The sequence below is a fragment of the Punica granatum genome, chromosome 4 (genome assembly GCF_007655135.1).
Source record: "Punica granatum isolate Tunisia-2019 chromosome 4, ASM765513v2, whole genome shotgun sequence".
Taxonomy (NCBI): Eukaryota; Viridiplantae; Streptophyta; class Magnoliopsida; order Myrtales; family Lythraceae; genus Punica; species Punica granatum.
In genome coordinates, this window is record NC_045130.1 from 10,383,695 (window position 1) to 10,400,643 (window position 16,949).

Here is a 16,949-nt window from a genome sequence, read left to right on the forward strand (position 1 = left end):
TACGACTGATTTTTCAGTCAATTGGTCCTAAGAATTACTCCCAATGAAGTGGTGTTGAGTAGGATGCTAAACTATGGGGACCCTCCTATATACTCATTCACTAGCTTTTTTACCAGTGTGATGCACGCGTTATTGGTCAGAGTGATTATTTTTAGATTGATTTTTTAAAAATTTTGACGTCACAATTGAAATGTTTATTAAGCTATATATATCATTAAATTGAAACCATTCAAATATTAGTGTAAATTAAGGATAATTAAAAATGAATTATAATACCAAATATGAATGAGGAAAAATGATACTATTCAGAAAAAAATTACATTTTTGAAAATATTAAATTTTAAAAATTGTAATAGATGAATTCCAATTCCATTTATTTTTACAAAATTCTTCTTGCAAATTGTTTCTTTTCAAAATTTTTAAATAGATTTATCTTTTACTTTTTAAAAAATGTTCAATATTTAAACTTGCTTATTACATATCAGTAAAATTTTTTTAGTCGCTAATTAAGTTAGAAATTTTTTTATGGATATATTATTTTTGTATTGTTTCAAAATAAATTTTGAGATTACATTCTTTTAATAGTTTATATGCATTTACTAATTTAATACTAATTGTATATACATTTATAATTATTTATTTAGACATTTTTATTTATGACCGTATACTAAATATAAAATTACTTTTCTAGTTCTATTTATTACGGGGATACAACTATATATATATATATATATTCATCCATTATTTAGTAACTGATGCCTCCTAAATTTCCAAGAGAATTGATGAGCTATTTTAGTGGAGTCTTTTATTATTCTTTTTCTTTGCTAAAATTGCGAGAGACATTACTATCGCAATTCTAGGAGATCGAGTCGTAAATGTTATTTCCCTCCCAAAAAATGCACTTTCGGGACTCAAGTTTGTGTTCTCCTCCTTACGGAAATTGGAGTTGCTTACCACTTAACAACACTTTGTTAGTTCTTCAATTATTCCTTAAATAATTAGAATCCTTTTTCACTGATTTAATTAATTAACAAGTAGCATTTCTCTCTCTGCACCTTTAAGTAAATTTTGTTTGGAAGAAAATCTGATAACATTTTCCAATAATTCTCTCTCACAGCATGATGCGAGAAAGCATTGATAAAATTCCAGTAAACCATTTAAATAAATAATTTAGTGTATGTTCTCTTTTTCATCATATAATCATGAGAAGAGACTAAGAATTTCGAAGAAAATCTACCGATGTTTTGTTCGCTCTACTCCTCATTTATTTCACGACTATTAATGGGGACGTGCACGATGGATTAGGGGATCAGTAGGAACCGAATAAAGTTAATTCTCGAAGATGGCAAATTGGGGTCAAACTGTTGCAAAAAGAGAAAAAATGTTACGATTACAAATCTCCACAATAGATATAAGTGAAACGGATATTGGCAATTTCATGCTGTACGGGATGGTTTATTTGGTGTTTAATTTGGTATCCGGTAGCCCAACGGGAGATCGAGTCGGGGTCGGCCCACATTAGATAAAACTATCATAATTAAGGATTTTCTGCATTTACAATACTCGAACCGGACATTTTATTTAAGGGGAATAGGTGTCGAATCACTTGATCAATCATTGTCGGTGATGATATTTTTAGTTTCTTTCCAATAGCAAGATGTATACATGTATTAATAATATGTTAAATACATCATATATTTCACCAAAAAAAATATATATATCTTTGTACATTCATGGAACCATAAGGAAATTTCATGATATATAAATTTATAATTACTCTGTTTTTTTTTATGTGAATCATGGTATCCGGAAGTCCAATTGAGTCTCGATTAATTCAATCAAGCCGGGACGGCCTACTGAGTGGGTAAAACTCTCTCATCGTGAATTTTTTAGCTGAAAAATTCATTGATAGTTCCTATAAATGACCACATAACCTTGCAAGGCCAAAGGCTAATTATATAATTGCCAAGCATAGGCAACCCCTTCAAACATTATTGTTTTCTGACTATCATCTGGCAATGATTTATTAATTAACGTTTATGAAGCGATACATGATTTTGTGGTGCCTTGATCAAAAGAATCCTAGTCTAAGGATTAACTTTTTTCCTTGCATGAACTTAGCGTGAATGCATGGTGTGGCTACAAACATATATAACTTGTGATTGACTCAATTTGTTTAAACCAGAATGTACGTTAATTACTTAGTTTTTTGGGCGTGGAAATTCTCGTGATCGCTCATGTTCCTCGGTGGCGTGCTTTACCATGTGAACAAGCATTCCAAAAAAAAGGGTATGTTGAAGCATGTGGATCTCGACTCACCTATTTATCCTACGTATAATCGAATTCCATTTCTTCAAAAGATTAACGTTTAAGGTTTGGGGCATGGAATTCATTTAAGAAGGCAAATCCATGAGTAGATTTTAGAGCAATTGTGAACTTATTAAAAGGTTATTCTTGTTAATGTAGCAGTGAACCTACAGAACGAAGAAGAATGTTGCATCCCGTAAGAGAGCATACTCGCTTTTCCTCTATCCACAAATAAATTATTAATTATTAATTGGTTGTTAATTATTAAAGAGAGTGTAGCGTAATTACGTACGCTCTCCCATGTTAACTTATAAGTCGTGGGTTCGATATCAAATGAAACTATTAGTGCTCCTTTATTAATTATTGAAGATTTCTTTTTCATTATATTAGGTTTTGAATTTTCTTTGTATTAAAAAAAAAACAATATCATATGTCATGTCACCAAGATACATTATCATATATCATGCTTTTGTAATTTTTGTGTAGATATTTTCTCATGCATCCGTTTTTCACAGATCGTGGGATTGTATCCAGAATTCAACTGCAGCATGCCTCTTCAGCCACTAGAAGTATGCACCCTTTGCCGGGCGCGATGTGCTTCCGTGAACTACCCCGTAAATGAAAATTCGCCCCTCGATGTTTCAAATCTCACTAAACTCAATCAACAAAATTAAACAAACTGACACCCTCCGCGGGTCGATCAACGTAGCCCGAGTAAAGAAAGCACCGTGCATAAAACCAAAAGGATGCACAAAAACAAGAGACCCAGAGATCACACCTAATCAGACATACAGAATTTGTACCAATGTTACTGTGAGTGCATGATGTTAAAGTGAATCATGCCTAAACTAGAAAAATATCATATCAAATCATCCAAAATCAGAATCCGCCCTAATTAGGAGATGATACGGTCCAAAACCAATTATGTATAATATGGTTGCCAGTTTATAAACAGCCCAGCCAGCTAATGCTGGCTATATAATTGGTGCAACAAAATAGAAGGATTTCTCAAAGGGACTCTTCCTCCCGAAATTGCAATTAGGGCATTGATTCAGATAATGACTCTGCAGGAGACTGTCAACATCCCAACGGAAAAGAAAAAGAAATAAAAAAGAGCTTACTTTATAATCTTTTTCTACGTGAATCCTGATAACCGAAAACTCAATTGGATCCCGACTAATTCAGTTGAGCTGAGTTGGCCCATTAAGGGGTAAAACTCTCATATCGTGGATTTGTTTTATGATCTTTGATCGACGTAGTTTCGTTAAATGTTATCATATGATCATTCATTCGTACAGAGCCTGCGGCCATTAAGTCTCGGCCACCGATCTCTTATTGTTTGTGGGACATGAAATGGATATCTTTGTGTTCTAAAAAGGAAGGCATGCATCACATATAAATTGGCGTTTCTTAGAGCCTTTTGGCTCGCCGTAATCTTCGGATCTTTCCTGAAAAAAGATTGCGAATTATTTTTACGTTGTTTGGACTTGGACGTTTAAAACGGAATCCATGTAATCAATTTCCCAAGTTAAGATTTTACGGCCATGATTGGGAAAGTCTTTACGTCCGAAACACTCGATATTCTCGAATTACAATAATGAATCATACATTTTATCTCTATAAAAATAAATCATCTATCAAAAGAGTATGCAGTATAGTATAGTACGATTTTGCCTGATAACCAAGGAATTATATGTTCGAAACTCAGTGGGGCTACCTGTGCCATTTTATTAGCTATTATGATTTATATTTCATTGTACTATACCCATGATCCTCCCCTATAACTGAAAAAAAAATTAAATATTATACTGGTTGTAGAGCTTGTGCACTTACACATGATACAAGGCGATTTTTCTCACTAACTTTATTATACAAAATATGTGTCATAATAAAAAAAGATATAACTGCTATAGTTTGCAGTGTTATGAATAATCGTATTATCAATAATATATAAAGTGAACAAAGGGATTTGGTATAATGATGTTGGCATTCACTCTACAACCAAGAACTAAGAAGTTCCGAATTCAACTGCAACGTAAGTATAGTTGGTTTCGACACACTCGCGAAATCAAATTCTAATCACTAAGCATCAAGGGAAACTCCCCCCTGCTTTGATTTTCCATGTCAAGGATTTGACCATCATAAATAACGTCTTTTACTTTTTGATTTCAGTGAAATTCCTCTTCTGATCCAAAACCAAAAATATAAAGTACCTTCGAAGCTGAAGGACCAACCAAGCAGAATTGAGAGAAATCAAAATCTCTTCCGGCCCAATAAGACGGTCCGAACAAGGACAACGCCGCCCGTTTGCAGCCCCATGTGCTTTCAGAAAATCTAACAATCATGGATTTTAGGCCCATCCTAATGGGCCCTAATGGGCCTTCTGCCCTATTTGCCCTTTAAAAAAATTGTGCCCTTTTCATTTTCTTTTTCATCCAGTCTTTTTTTTTTCCTCACTACTTTCACACAATTATCTTATTTTATTCAAGTACTTTTTTTTTTATCACTAATCTTAAAAGCAAAAGTGAAGTTGAAATTTCGTAAACGGAATGAAGAAATACATATTCATAAAAAAGAAAGAATGAAGGAGTATACCGTTCGGGAATTCTCCAAAAATCCAAATTGAAACAACAAAAAGGTATGAAATTTATTGTCCAGTGTCCGCGATCTCGAAACATTCCCAAAATGGAAAAAAGAAAATGGCTCCTATTGACTACAATGAACATTTTCAATAAGTCATCTTTTGATCTTTTTTTTTTTGGCTTGAAAAATCCCCTTTTATTCATTTCCACTCAAGAAATCATGAAATGAAACCAAATATCCCGAACATCTTCAGATTAACGTTGAATAAGATCTAAAAAAATGAGCAGATGAGTATTATTGATAATTTCTTAAATTTTGTTTCTATATAAAAGGAAAAGAATTATATACGGTTTTTCCCCTAAAAAAAGGAAGAAGAGAATTACATGCGATTTTAAAAATAATTCATTTCTTCTCTCTTTTATTTTCTCTTTTTTTTCCTCTAGTTCCATTTATCTATGATTATTTAAATAATTCGGCGTTCATTTCTTTTAAAAATTTCGGATTCGAATTTTGTGAATCGAGAAAATGTACCATGAGAGAATTTTATTTCTTAACGGACTGACTCAATCCGATATTGGATTATACGTAATCCATTGAATTTCGAATACGAAGTGGTGGCGCACCCTCGGAACAAAAAAGGATTAATTTAATAATCACACCTTTTAAAGCGTCCCTTTCATGCTTCTTCCGTTTTTGGTTGGTGAGGACTCTTTTAGATTATTCATATAGACCGCGGGGGTTTGGTGAACGGCGACCTTATACAAGAAGAAATAATAAAATAAATAAATAAATAAATATTATCCGCATTATTTGTATCCGCATGATTTTTTTTTATAGAAAAAATGATGGCGATATAATAATTACCAAGAAAAAAAAAGGATCACAGACACAAGAAAAAAGAGAGAGAGAAAAAAAAAAAAAGAAGGCACTCTAAGACTCGACAGAACCGGGGAAGAGGAAAATCCCGACATCGCCTCTAATCAGTTCATTTGCTCGAAGCAAAATCGTTTCCTTCGATTTGAGCTGCTGTCTTATTTATTAAAGTCAGTTTCTTCTGTCTTCTGGAGCTGTTTGTAAATTATTCAGGAGGCCTGTATTCGACAGTTCCTGGCGTCTAATCGCCATGGCTAAAGAAAGATTCGACATCCCAGCTCTAGAAAAAAGGTGGGCTCTTCCTCATCTCAAATTTCCGTATTTTTCTTCTGGGTCTGTCTGTTCAATCGATGCCGTGTTTTCTTTTTGTGACATGACATCCCCAATCCAGTTGTTTTTCTTTGTAAAAGTGAGTTGAGTTGACAGCTCTTGTATTATCTTTTCCCGTGTTTCTGTCCTGTGAAGTTCTGCTCATGTTAGCTTTAGTAGTGTAATGTGGAAGAGGAAGTTCCTTTCTCTTAAGCAACTCAAATTAGGATCACCCAGATGTTATTCTTGCCCGGTTGAGATCGTATCCATGTGGTGGGTGTAGAGGGGAATATGATCTCATTTACTGCAAATCTTGTGATAAAAAGGGACTTAATTTCATTGAAAAAAAGGTTAGGGAACGAGGGAATTCAGTACTTGCAGATGGGTCTGTTCCGTGAAACCCGGAAAGCACATCTCGAGGTGCTGGAAAGGTGGTGGCTGAGGGAATGTTTATGATCGATAATGGCACGAGTAAGCATGAGAACCTGAGTTGAGTTTGTCTATATACTAAGCCGTTAGATGTTTCAGATTTTGATGAGGCACAAGTACTAAGTAGTTCAGGGACATGTGGCCGGGGAGTTATCAATTTGGTACTAGTGGAACTGCTAATATGGTCAGCTCTTGTCTTGCTTCTAAATAGTTGCATCAATTTTTACATGGTCGTTACTCTTTCTCGATACAGGTACATTGATTACTGCAGAAGGCATGGTGTCCCACCTAATAGTGCGGTTATTTCTGGTTTATTCAAGGTATGTTTAACTTAATAAACAAATGTTGAGGATTAGTTGCTTCACACTTTCTCTTGGAGATTCAGTTCTCATCTCATTGTTCTTTGAGACGTGTTTGCTTTCATTGACCTATAATATTGGGTGGTTGATTGAATTGCTTCTTTCTTCCTCCGTTTCCAGGCTGATGCTAAGAGAGCTCACAATGGGACATGCAATCTTGAGATAGTATTGGATCAATTCAAGGATATTGATTTCCTGCCGCTTCTCAATGTATTGATGGATGTGGATGAGTCACTTATCGAGTCCGTCGACATACGTAATGAATCATCTTGCATGTTGAGTGGAGAGTATGCCTTGTCTCTGATGCGTGCAGTAAATAAAAAGCTTCGGAATGTTGATATCGATGATTTCTCTTTTGGGAGGATCTTTCTACGGTATCTTGCTTAAGAACCTTTCATGTTCATGCAAATAAATATCTTGTGTGGTTTGTAAAATCTAAAAAAGGAAAAGAAAATGATTGTGAAAATTCAACTTGACTAATTCCAGCTGATTAATGGCCTCTCTAGCTTTTAATCAGATAAAAGTAGTTAATTCAAATTTGACACGGTATCAAAGTTTTGGTTTGAGTTTCTAAGAGCCCTTCTTTATGTCTCTCGTTTACTCAATTTTCACATGCTGGGCCTTACTCATGCTAAGCTCGTAATTTTATTGTGCCTTTATATATGGATGGACCATTTCTCTCCACTTTCCTATAAGATGATGTGTTACTATTTAATTTGGAATTGTAGGGATCTTTCTCATAGAGGCTTGGGATGTGAAGTTTTGAACTTGAGGTCTTCCCCATTTCGAAAGCTCAATATGATGGGTCAGTTCGAGCGGTTGCATACGCTGAACTTGGACTACAGCAGTTCGCTCACTAGCTTCAGGGAAGATTGTTTTTCTTGCATGCCTAACTTGAGATTCCTCTCAATGTGTGAGACAAGAGTTTCAAATCTCTTTACAACGGTAGCCGCTCTTTCTAAAATCCCTTCTCTGACAGTACTGAGGTTTCAAAAATGGCTGTTTTCTGATGATGCTGAGTCCTTTGTCCGCAAAAGGGATGATAGATCTCATTCTCATCTCAGCCTACCGAATCTCGATGGTTACTCTGAGGCATCACCCATCGACATTGAGCAGGAAATGGATGAGAACTCGAGCACGTCAGAATTTTTGAGGAACTTATTTTCGCTTGATAATCTCGTCATCGACCAAGAAATGCAAAGCGCAAATGAGGAATCTGATGACAGTGAACTTGATTTTTCTAGTCTAAGGCAAGACAATGGTCTCCGGGAACCGCTCTCTGATGTTTTTTCCTGGAGGAGCGGAAGAGCCCACATGCAATATGAGGTAATTGAAAGTAGTGGCCATCTTATGAAACATAATGGTGGTCCCAAGTGCTGTTTCTTGTGATGTTCCATACTCTAGTAATCAGGTCAAAGGAATATAGTCAATCTCAGGTTCTTGCCCCTGTAATCTTTTGCAGGTTAACTTTGGAACATCGCAGTGTCCGAATGAAGAAGACTTACCAGGTTTTTCAAGCCCGACTTCTCAATCGAATAGCGCATCAAAGTACATCTCCTGCTATGCTTCACCGATATGTTTCGAGAAGCATTATCGAGCATTTATGATAGCTTCATTACCCAACCTGAAAGTTTTAGACAACTTGCCCATCAGAAAGATCGATAAGGAATGGGCTGCCAGGATTTTCGCGCAGCACTTTGAGTACCTTCCCTATAGAAGAAAAGCTAAAGAGAGCATTGTCAGCATCTTATGGAACCGTGAAATTAAATCAAGTCATAGTCGAGTAACCAATCACAACAACAAGACAATGTGTTCATCAGGAAGCTCTCAACATCACTATATGAGGTCTCTCTGTGCTGCTAAGGTGGGGTCATCTTGTTGGCCTTCTCTGCAGCCACTGTCGTGTACAGACTGTTCTCTAGGGCTTGAAAATTTGAGCTTCCGCCCGAGGCAATTCGAGTACCATCCGTCAAACCCTAGCCTTATGGTGTTTGGTACCTTGGATGGAGTAGTCGTAGTTGTCAACCATGAGAGTGGAAAGATTGTTAGTCAAATTCCGTCTCTTGGAGAGATGAGTAGTGTGTTGGGACTCTCTTGGCTAAAGAAGCACCCCTATAAGGTATGTAAACAGAGCACGGAGAAATAGAATCACTTCTGCTCTGATGCGCAACTTCAGAAGTTAAGTTGTTTTATTTCCCATGCACATAGACATACATGCACACACATAATTTTCACAGTTGAGTAAATTCCATCTCGAAAGGTTTGGAAAATTGAGAGAATTTTGATGATAGACATCGGTGATTTTAGTGATTGATTAGGCAGGTTTTGTAGCGATTTCTCAAAGGGTAAATTTAAATGTCAATTTGATGGATTTGATTCTGATATTCTGGTTCCTTAATCAGAACGTGCCTTATCTTTTTGCCTTATAAAATCTGGAAATGCAGTAAAATTTTGTAGATTTCACATAGTACAGAATTTTATGCCAGAGTGGGAAAAAAGTATATCTGAAAAAACTCAAGACCTACAACTTCTACTGTCAACTGAGATGATATCTGACTTTTCTTTAAGACAACTTTGCTTTTCTCTTTTTTTGCTTTATTTTTCCTTTTTCGCCTAATTTATGAGTGTATTAGAGCATCCGACTGAACTAAGACATCGATGTTGTTTTACCGATGCATGGATATTGCTAACTAACTCTATTCCTTCTTCACTTTGCTGTAATGTCAGCTCATAGCTGGTTCGGATAACGGTTCATTGAGGCTTTATGACATCCAGAGTATACCACCAGTAGCCACTAGGACCCATCTCAGGGCGACTCCTTCTCCCATTACCTTTGACGACTTTGAGCAGTTAACTTCTGTTCATGTGAACTCCACGGACGAACTATTTGTTGCTAGTGGGTACTCGAGAAATGTTGCCCTGTATGACATAGGCAGTGGGAGACGCCTCGAAGTCTTCACAGACATGCACCAGGAGCACATAAATGTGGTCAAGTTCTCAAATCATTCCCCTTCTATCTTTGCTACTTCTTCGTTTGATCGGGATGTGAAGCTTTGGGATCTGAGGCAGAAACCTATAAGGCCATGCTATACAGCTTCAAGCTCGAAAGGGAATGTTATGGTCTGCTTTTCTCCTGATGATCACTATCTTCTGACTTCAGCCGTGGACAATGAGGTAATTCATCGTTGAGTCAAAGTTTGCAACAGAATTATTGTTTTCTCTTGTCTTTTTTAAGTAATATTAGTACTGCATTAAATCAATTGTCAGCGTCAGAAATGTACAAAATATATTCAAGAAAAAATTAATCATTCTATGTAAATGGATAACAACTTGTGAAGAAAATTGCGAACTTGTGAATTACATATAGCTTGTAATGGCTCTGCCTCTCTCCCCTGAGATTTCAACTCTATTTTTGTTTGATATGTTTATAGATGATTATGATTGTGACATGAACAGACACTTCTTCAAATGGTGAAAAAAAATGATTCCGTATTGATAGTTGAGAAAAATCATTATGTGGCGGAGAAAACAATGAAATGCCAGGACTTCTAGAACCTATGGGCCTGTTTTTTAGTTTAATCTATTTTTCATATAATAGAAGGTGTATCCCTATTCACTCAAAGCTAAGGTGATATTGTTACTAATAGGTCAAACAACTTCTTGCTGCCGATGGAAGGATCCATTTAGATTTTGGGATCGCTCCCACTGGAAGCTCTCAGAACTACACGCGTTCATACTACTTGAATGGCAGAGATTACATTGTAAGCGGAAGCTGTGATCAGCATGTGGTCCGTGTTTGTTGTGCTCAAACTGGAAGGCGTCTTATGGATGTTTCTTTGGAGGTATACAGAAGTATTTGTTTGGGCCGATCATAAAAGTCTTTCAATCCCTTTCAAAATTTGTCTGTTCATGTAGTAGGAGCTGTGTTTCTTCAACCACTTCTTGGTGCATCATTTAAAATGCTGTGAACTATAAGTAACTGTTTGGCAACTTCTGATTATGTGTTTTGGGAGAGGGATAGATGAGAAATACTTGCCTAGGTTCGGTTTATACTTCTGATGGGGATATTCTGTCGTGTTGAGTTTCACAGCATTCAGTGGATGACATTGCCCTGTACTGGTCAAAGAAATGTGTTAGAATGTCAGTTAACTAGGTCTTTATTCTTCCCTTTGTATCTCTGTTTCTGCAGGGAAGAGGCTTGGGGACTTCGATGTTCGTGCAATCATTAAGGGGTGATCCTTTCAGGGTAAGTTGTTGCAGCATTTGTTATGGTCTCTTGGCTGTTTTGTTAAATTGCATGCAACTAGGCTGATGGAATAGGCTTCATTTCAAGTTGATTCTATTAGCTGACTGATCATCCTCATAGAAACTACCGGAAATCTGTTCACTCGTCCATTGAAACAACCCGAATCTTTGCGCATATTATTGGTGGAAAGATTGGTTTCGGATATTTTAAAGTCAGATTACATGAGATGTCGGTGTTTTACCACTGCACACTCAGGTTATTCCAGTGAGGGATTGGCATCTTGTCCTTGAAATTGCTCTCTGCCAGTCCATGTCGGATGCGACTGCTTAATATTGTAACACCCAATGTGCATCAAAAAACAAAATATTATGCTGCATCCACTTCTACCTCGCTTACCGACATTTCTTTTCAGGAGTTCAACATGAGCATTTTGGCCGCTTACATGCGTCCCAACTCGAGATCTGAGATTTTCAAGGTACGGACCCATGTTCTCATTACGAGTTTCACTAACATCCGCTTAGTTTGAGATCTCATTAACTGAAAGTTATGTTTTCTAGGTGAATTTGCTGGCGTCGAGCGGACATGCGAGTGAGTATGCCTGCAGGCAAAGCGTTCCCCCATCAAATAGCATGGGAGGTTGAAATGTAGCTATACCATGTTTGTGTGTTTTCCTCCCTCTATTGTTCAATATGTATTGCTTATGTTCCTTTATTTTGGGATGAATGTTGTACTGTATATGTTAATTGTCAAGCAAAGTATAACCTTCCTCATCTTTGTTCTTATCACATTCTGCCTTGAGCATTCGATCATTAAATTCATTGGTCCAGTGAACGAAACTTCTGCTGGTTTTGACGGTGTTCGTCTTCGGAAAATCAATGGAATTTGAACAAAATAACTTTGGTCTATAATCGTTTTATTTTTTCAATACTTAAGGTGAAAATAAATTTACAAATAAATTCATGGAGGAATTGTGAAAAATGGATTTACAAAAAGATTAGCATGTGAAAAACTACAATATTTTGAAGGTTTAAAATCCGAATGGGATTACTCTCAACCTCCGAAAAAATAAAATTATTGTAAAAAGAAAATTATTGTAAGGAATATAACCCGTTTGGATTCAAAGATATACATTTTTAAGTTTAACTTTAACTCAACACACTACACAATAAAAATACACATTTCTCAATTCAAAAATTTTAACTTTAACTTTAATTCAACACATTACACAACAAAAACACACGTTTCCCAAGTCAAATTTATAATCACATCTCATTTATTATTTTCCACAATCAAAATCAAAATCAAAATCAAAGTAATTTTAATTCTGAATCCAAACGGCCCCTAAATTCACTCAGCGGGGAAAAATCCAGGTTTTGAAACGACGACGTTCATCTTTCTGAATTTATTATTATTTGTTTTCGACATAAAAATTCTCTGCTCTGCTTCTCCTTTCTGGCCTTTCCCTCTCTTCCTCTTTCCATTGCATCGCCTTCGATCCTCTGCAACACCGCGAGGGAGAGTGTGAGGTGGGAAGTCGCTCTGCAGCTCAGATCTCCGATGGAGCATCCGAAAATCCAAGAGGTACCATTGTTGGATTCCATCTTTCCTCCAACACTTTTATTTGGTATAATGTCTGTAAAATGTTCGCTGATTTGGCCGTTCCAATACCAGATTGTGGAGCAGCAGGTTCTCACGGTGGCCAAGGCCATGGAGGACAAGCTGGACGATGAGATTTCCGCCCTAGATCGGCTCGACCTCGACGATCTGGAGGCGCTGAGGGAGAGGCGGCTGCAGCAGATGAAGAAGATGGCCGAGAAGCGGAGCCGCTGGATCTCCCTCGGCCATGGGGAGTACTCGGAAATCCCCACCGAGAAGGAGTTCTTCTCTGTAGTCAAGGCGAGCGATCGCGTCGTGTGTCACTTTTACCGCGATAACTGGCCCTGCAAGGTAATCAGTTTCGCATTTCTGCTCCGCTTGCAAGTTGTAGCTATGCTACGTTATAGAATTTCTTCAGTTGACTTTAGGGGAATGTGTTGTTTTCAAATGTGAATCGCATAGCTCGTTGAAATGCTTCAATTTCTCGAGCTTAGCAGCTATGGAAAACGATGTAAAACAGTGGAACAACTAGAACTGAAGCATACATAATTGAAATAACAACTCGGATCATGTTTAAGTTGCTTGTTATCAAAAGATCTGGAATTTTACAGGTATCGTAGTGAATGTCGTGCAATTGCGCATTTTTGTGGTTTTGGGAGCAAGCTAACAGGGATAATTGCGTGTTTCTTCCAGCTAGTGTAGAAAGCAACTCTAATTTATCTGAATCAAATCCCTAATGTGAGGAGGAAGAGTTCTCATTTTCAGATATCATATGCAGGTGATGGATAAGCACTTGAGCATACTGGCGAAGCAGCACATTGAGACACGCTTCGTGAAAATTCACGCTGAGAAAAGCCCTTTCTTGGCGGAGAAACTGAAGATTGTCGTTCTCCCAACCCTAGCCCTCATCAAGAATGCTAAAGTGGACGATTACGTGGTATGATGAAATCATTCACTTTGACGGAGACGCCCGGAATTTTGCATATATGTGATGCTTATATATTCAATCATGCTCTTAAGTTTTTCTCATTTTGTCTTAGGTGGGATTCGATGAGCTTGGCAGGACGGATGAATTTAGCACGGAGGATTTGGAGGAGAGGTTGGCTAAAGCTCAAGTTATCTTCTTTGAGGGTGAATCATCATTTGCCTCAAAGTCTAGAGCGCAGACCAGGAGTGTTCGACAGAGCTCAAATGCAGACTCTTCTGACTCAGACTAACTGGCCCCACCTGCATTTCGAGAGAGACTGCAATTTAGTAATTTACCATTGGCCAGATATCAAGTGATAAGCATATTATTCCCCTTGTAGAAGCGTCAAGTCGATAGAGTTGTAGTGAAGTATCTCTCTTTTTTGGGTGAAATCAGATTATTATGCCATTCTCTTCGAGTTTTCCAGTCGATAGTGTTACAAAAGAAAATCTCACAATCTACAGGGACCTCCACCTATCTACCGGTTAAGAATCGTACTTCTTGATTCATAATAGAATGGAATGACAGAAATATCAAAGCAACAAGTGCAAAGATTTGTCTGGCCATTGTATGTAACAAAGAAAGAATTGATGATGTGATATCTTTCCTGTGATCCCATGTTCTTCCAATTTTTGACAAATGAATTGCGAGTGAAATGATTTGTCACTGCAAATATGCACCGAGCTTGTCCGGAAAATGATGAGCTCCGACTCAATCTCAGCAGTACACTGGCTGCCATATACTTGGAAAATGATGAGCCCCGACTCTCAATCTCAGCAGTTCACTGGCTGCCATATACTTGGAGCAATGAGGTTGAGCTGTCACTTGTCATAATTATGAAATATACCTCCATCCTTCCTTTTCTTTGCGCTTTCGAGCAGGGAGGACACAAGCCATCCGGAATGACAATTGAGAGGTACGCCAAATAAGCAAATAATCACTGGGGTAAACGCGGAAATTACTGGAGCATCCCTCGAGCTCATCCTGAAGTCGGATTCTTTGTTTTGCCTACCCAATGGCTAGTGGTCCTTCAAGATTGATCCGGAACTGCCTTATGTGTACAAAATCCACCCTGTGAAGCAATCAGTCCGTGTTGATCAACTCGGAAAGTTCATTGCCTTCTCTAATCCACGTAATGCTTGATAGATCATCTCAATCTGCGGGTGCCCCTTCCACCCAACAAGAAACTCATGCACAACTCCATCGATACTAATCCAGCTATTCCCGGGTTGCTTCCTAACACCCTTTTCCCGCATAAATCCCCTGAGAACCGATACGCTGCGCCATTCCTGATCAGCAGCCAAAATATTAGCTAGCATCACATACCCAGCAGAATTTGCAGGGTCCACCTCAACAAGCCTCCTTGACACATACTGAGCTTCCTCTGCTCTCCCATGGAGAAGGCACCCTGAGAGTAAAGCTCCCCATACGATCTCATTCGGTTCAAAGGGCATTGAGGAGACAATTTCGAGGGCTTCCTCAATGTGGCCCATCCGTGAGAGCAGATCGATGTAACATGAATAGTGTTCCAAGTTAGGCTTGATTGGGCTTATGCTTGGTTTTGTCATGTAACAAAAAATCTGACGTCCCATGTCAACAAGCCCTCCATGGGTGCAAGCACATAGAGCCGCAAGAAATGTGCCAGCATTAGGTTTTATACCGACTTGTTTCATACTGTGGAATAGACGCAATGCCTCCTCGCCGCTTCCATTTGTCGCCAAACCCATGATCATGGCATTGAACGAGACAGCATCTTTTTGGGCAATCCGGTTGAAGACTTCTTGGGCCCTCTCTAAGCTCCCACATTTCGAGTACATGTCTATGAGTGCAGTTGCAAGAATGATGTTCGTTTCAAGAGTGCCTTTCTTCATACAGTCGTGGACCATTATGCCAAGGTCCAAGTCACCGACCTGAGCACAGGCTGAGAGGACACTGACCATTGTGACGTGATTAGGGCTCCGATTGGGTTCGCCTATCATCCCACGGAAAAGGTTCAGAGCCTCCATAGGAGAACCATTTTGAACAAATGCAGTGATCATGACATTCCAAGGAACCACATTCCTTTTCCCTTCATCGCTTATCTCATCGAACCTCTGCCTGCTCTCCTCGATCCTTCCCCACTTGCTGAACAAGAAAATTAGAACCGTGTTTATTGGATCCCGTTGGGCATGACCTATATCAGGGCGTTTAGTCAATTCCAAGAGGACATCAACCCATTTCCCTATCTTGGCGATCTCAATAGCTGAGCATGCGGACAGGACATTAATCATTGTATCATCGTCGGGTCTCAAGTTCTCCACCATAAGTTCGACAAAAAGCTGCAAGGCGTCTTCGTCGCAGCCTGACCGAGCGCATCCGGCAATCAGAGAAGTCCAGTGAAAAACCAAGCCCCTGTCAGGAACTTCATCGAACAGTTTACGAGCGGACACCAAGTCTCGGAGAGCCTTAGCGTAGAAAGACAGGAGGCCGTTACACACGGCTGGGTCCCCATAAAAGCCAGCTTTCAAAATATGAGTCTGAATCTGCTGCACACAAAGAGCACTGCAGAGCTTAAAGCAAGCCTTGAGGACAAAAGAGAAGGTCAAGTCATTGGGCCAAATCTCCCGCCTTTTCAATGCCCTGAAGAAGGATATCGCATCGGAGGACTGCCCCTTCTCGGCGGAGACCCTGATGATGGCGTTGAAGGGGAAGATGTTGGGGTTGTCGAGCTGTTGGAAGACCCGGAGAGCCAGGCGGGGCGGGTAGTGGCCGATGAGGCGGGTGGCTATGAGATTGTCGTGGTGGGCGCTCGATCGGAAGACTCGGGCATGGACCTGGAGGAGGTGGGGGCGGGAGACGGGACCTTGCAGGAGAGTGGAGAGCGAGCTGAAGGGGAGAGAATGACGGAGGAGGTGACGTGAAGATCGGTTCTTGAACTTGAGAAGAGACGAAGAACGAAGCGTAGCTGAAATCATGCTCGACAAAAATTACAGCAAAGCTTTTCCTGTCTCTGAATATTTATACTAGTCGCCTGCCTCCATAGTTGATACAGTTGATAGTTAGCATCAACTGTACTAGGATTTTCTTTACCCCTTGCTCTTATTTTTACAGACTTCTGTATCATTCTCGGAAAATTTTATGGTTTTCAGCATGAAACCGTTGAGCCCTCATTCGCGACCGGATTAATCGGGGAGGCTAAAGAACATGGGAACAGTCACCGGAACATGGCCTGGTGTAGATCTTTGTCACTGTTAGATGGGTCGAAATGTACAAGTGATCAAATGACCATCTGCAATGGAAC

At 38.9% G+C, this 16,949-nt stretch overlaps 3 protein-coding genes across 4 annotated transcripts; 2 read left to right on the forward strand and 1 right to left on the reverse strand.

Moving 5' to 3' along the window:
- The first annotated feature begins 5,772 nt into the window (after nt 1-5,772).
- On the forward strand, nt 5,773-11,920 carry LOC116203566. Of its 2 annotated transcripts, none has more exons than XM_031535337.1 (10): nt 5,773-6,054; nt 6,755-6,821; nt 6,981-7,234; nt 7,589-8,186; nt 8,323-8,979; nt 9,588-10,034; nt 10,508-10,702; nt 11,050-11,106; nt 11,519-11,581; nt 11,664-11,920. In XM_031535337.1, exons 1-10 carry the CDS (start codon nt 6,014-6,016, stop codon nt 11,745-11,747), a joined length of 2,463 nt encoding a protein of 820 aa, XP_031391197.1. In that variant the 5' UTR covers nt 5,773-6,013; the 3' UTR covers nt 11,748-11,920. The 2 variants fall into 2 exon arrangements, with proteins under 2 accessions (XP_031391197.1, XP_031391198.1); XM_031535338.1 differs by lacking the exon at nt 5,773-6,054 and adding an exon at nt 6,260-6,543 and having other exon boundaries at nt 11,664-11,747.
- Nucleotides 11,921-12,526: 606 nt separating this feature from the next.
- LOC116203569 (thioredoxin domain-containing protein 9 homolog) lies at nt 12,527-14,183 on the forward strand. The gene is made up of 4 exons (XM_031535341.1): nt 12,527-12,687; nt 12,778-13,053; nt 13,481-13,639; nt 13,743-14,183. Exons 1-4 carry the CDS (start codon nt 12,664-12,666, stop codon nt 13,917-13,919), a joined length of 636 nt encoding a protein of 211 aa, XP_031391201.1. The 5' UTR covers nt 12,527-12,663; the 3' UTR covers nt 13,920-14,183.
- Nucleotides 14,064-16,783, reverse strand: LOC116203567 (putative pentatricopeptide repeat-containing protein At3g08820). The gene has a single exon (XM_031535339.1). It carries the CDS (start codon nt 16,621-16,623, stop codon nt 14,767-14,769), a length of 1,857 nt encoding a protein of 618 aa, XP_031391199.1. The 5' UTR covers nt 16,624-16,783; the 3' UTR covers nt 14,064-14,766.
- Nucleotides 16,784-16,949: the final 166 nt, after the last annotated feature.

Bases quoted from the DNA above. Each gene is read 5' to 3' on its own strand.
- LOC116203569 (XM_031535341.1), top strand. From the start codon at position 12,664: ATGGAGCATCCGAAAATCCAAGAG. The intron at 12,688-12,777 runs GTACCATTGTTG...TTCCAATACCAG, and splicing joins AGCATCCGAAAATCCAAGAG to ATTGTGGAGCAGCAGGTTCT. The intron at 13,054-13,480 runs GTAATCAGTTTC...TATCATATGCAG, and splicing joins GCGATAACTGGCCCTGCAAG to GTGATGGATAAGCACTTGAG.
- LOC116203566 (XM_031535337.1), top strand. From the start codon at position 6,014: ATGGCTAAAGAAAGATTCGACATCCCAGCTCTAGAAAAAAG. The intron at 10,035-10,507 runs GTAATTCATCGT...TGTTACTAATAG, and splicing joins CTTCAGCCGTGGACAATGAG to GTCAAACAACTTCTTGCTGC. The intron at 11,582-11,663 runs GTACGGACCCAT...TATGTTTTCTAG, and splicing joins CGAGATCTGAGATTTTCAAG to GTGAATTTGCTGGCGTCGAG.
- LOC116203567 (XM_031535339.1), bottom strand. From the start codon at position 16,623: ATGATTTCAGCTACGCTTCGTTCTTCGTCTCTTCTCAAGTTCAAGAAC.